Consider the following 2,181-nt stretch of genomic DNA (forward strand, 5'->3'; position numbering starts at 1 on the left):
GGGCGGGGGCGGCGGGGACCTGCCGGGCCAGCTCCCGGGGACGGGGGCGGGGGCGGGAGCCGCCCACTCTCCCGACAGGTGTGGCGAGGCCGATGGGCTTCCTTCCTCTCCAGAACCTCAGGCCGAGGGGAGGTCCTTAGGCCTGGGGACATCTGACGCCACTCAGAGCGCTCAGAGCGCACAGAGCGGAAGGGGGTCCCGCCCCGCCCTGGGCACTTGCCAGGGTCGGAGGGGGAAGCCTCGGACCTGTCACCCTGAGGTCCTACAGGCCCCAGACCACGTCCTAGAATGCCCCCCAAGTTAGTGTCCCAGAAAAATGTTATCCCCACTCCCCAACCGGCCTTTGGGAACATGGCACGGATCTGTTAAGAAACAGCGTTGCCCGAAGAAGATGGGGGGGAAATGGTTCTTCTCTTCCACACCTTCCTGAATCTCTAATTAAGACATCCCTAAACAAGATCACTAAGCATCAGCCTGTGATTTTTAGCCCAAGGACGGCTCTGCTCCCCGAGAGCCTTTGAATTAACCAGATCAAAACTCAGAGAGCCGGAAAGCATTCTGAATTTCCAAGGAACGTTGAAAACCAACAACCGCCAAATCAGAGGAGGTGAATTTACCTCAGTAGGTAAAAACGGGTCGTTACCATCTGGCTAAGGGAGCCATAGATGTTTTATCCTATATGCCTGTGGTTGCAAAAATATACTAGAGCCTTCAGAGTTTCTAGCTTTCAAGGAGGATCAGAAAGACCGCACCTGCTGCTCCACGGAAGATTATCTTTCCGGGTCCACGCTCTTCTCTGTTCTGTGTGGGCTTTTTGGAGTGTCTGTCTGTCTTTCTGTTTTTCTTCTATTTCTTAAACTTTCGGCCTTGTCTCTTTCTATTGTTCTCCCATAAAACTCCAGAGAGTTAATACTGCAAGGAGCCTGAGATGGTCTGTTTGATGCTAACCTTTGAGCAGGCACCAGCATCACCTGGAAAGTTTGTTCAGCCTGGTTTGCGCGGCCCACCCCAGAGCTGATTCAGTCAGTGGGGGGGGGAGGGGGCTTCCAGGTGATTCTGATGCCAGGCCGAGGAACACACACCCCAGGTCCTCGGGTCCACCGCTTCCCTCACCTGAGTGATAGGAACATGGAGGTTTTGTCTCTCCAAAGCCTTCCCCTGGCCCCTGGGGGTCAGAGCCCATGCCTGCACCGTACCCTGCCAGTCAGTTCTAATGTCAAACCGAGTTTATTTTAAAAAACACTCTCAACTATATTGACCAGAAATATATGGCTCCTTGATTAAAAACAATCATTTCCTGTTTTTCTATGCCAACCTGAGGTTTCTGTCCTGAACTGCCAACATCAGATACCTTTTCTTTTGTCCTTGTGCAATATTTCTCTATCTGTAGCCTTAAGATAAAAAGTAACTGACAAGCTCCAGCTGCTGTCTAAAACGCTCAATGATCTCTTCATTATGCCCAGTTGGAGAGACTCAAGTTTCTTCTCCTCTTTGGTGTGGAAGCCTTTTTAGGAAGCTGCAACTCCAGATAGCTAAGCAGCGGCTAAAATGAGATGTAAGAATGGCTTCTCACTTCTCTTTCCAGCAAGCCATCCTCACTATGGCATCTAATCTTCTCTGGGTAATGAGCACAGCTAATTGTGAGGAAGGGCCACCTTAGAGGGACTTGGAGATGGATGCCGAGGTCCCAAGTTCCAGCCTGTGCCTCATCAGAATGCCTGCCTCCTGGCCCCCAAATTCACTGCAAGAAATCTGCCTTCCTCCAAGAACCTGGTTTCATCGGCAGGGCCATAAATCAATTTGTAAGCCTAATTTTGTCAGTAATTAAATAGCACTAATTGTTCATGCTGTGTGGATGAGGCTTTTACACGAAGCAGTTTTTGTTGTTGTTTTTCAATAAAACATAAACGTCCCCTGCAGCAGTTTCAAGAGAAACCAACTTTGTTCAGCAACTGATGCAAGTGGAAAGAACCCGGTTTCCCTGCTGTTCCTGCTGGAATCCAAGTGCTGAAGGAGCTTCTCCCACGGGGGTAGATTGGAGGCTGCCTTCAGGTTCTGCAAAGGTGGGGCCCTTCCTCAAGCTGAAGCCCAATCTTCCTGGCTTCTTGGAGGTGAAGGGATCAGGCCTGAGCTGTTCTGGAACAATCTTTCAACAATTGTAAATGCCCTTGTTTTTAGAAT

At 50.3% G+C, this 2,181-nt stretch overlaps 1 protein-coding gene across 1 annotated transcript in view; it reads right to left on the reverse strand.

Moving 5' to 3' along the window:
- Window positions 1–1,183, reverse strand: part of LOC110595638 — a 116,289-nt gene extending 115,106 nt beyond the window's left edge. The window contains exons 1-2 of the mRNA XM_021712349.1: window positions 1,114–1,183; window positions 117–262 (exon numbers count right to left, since the gene is read on the reverse strand). Of these exons, the coding sequence (XP_021568024.1) occupies window positions 117–262; window positions 1,114–1,183 (216 nt within the window). The remainder of the gene's footprint in view (window positions 1–116; window positions 263–1,113) is intronic.
- Between the last annotated feature and the right edge of the window lie 998 nt (window positions 1,184–2,181).

This window comes from Carlito syrichta, unplaced genomic scaffold (genome assembly GCF_000164805.1).
Source record: "Carlito syrichta isolate Samal-C Ts95f unplaced genomic scaffold, Tarsius_syrichta-2.0.1 Scaffold303206, whole genome shotgun sequence".
NCBI classification, from domain to species: domain Eukaryota; kingdom Metazoa; phylum Chordata; class Mammalia; order Primates; family Tarsiidae; genus Carlito; species Carlito syrichta.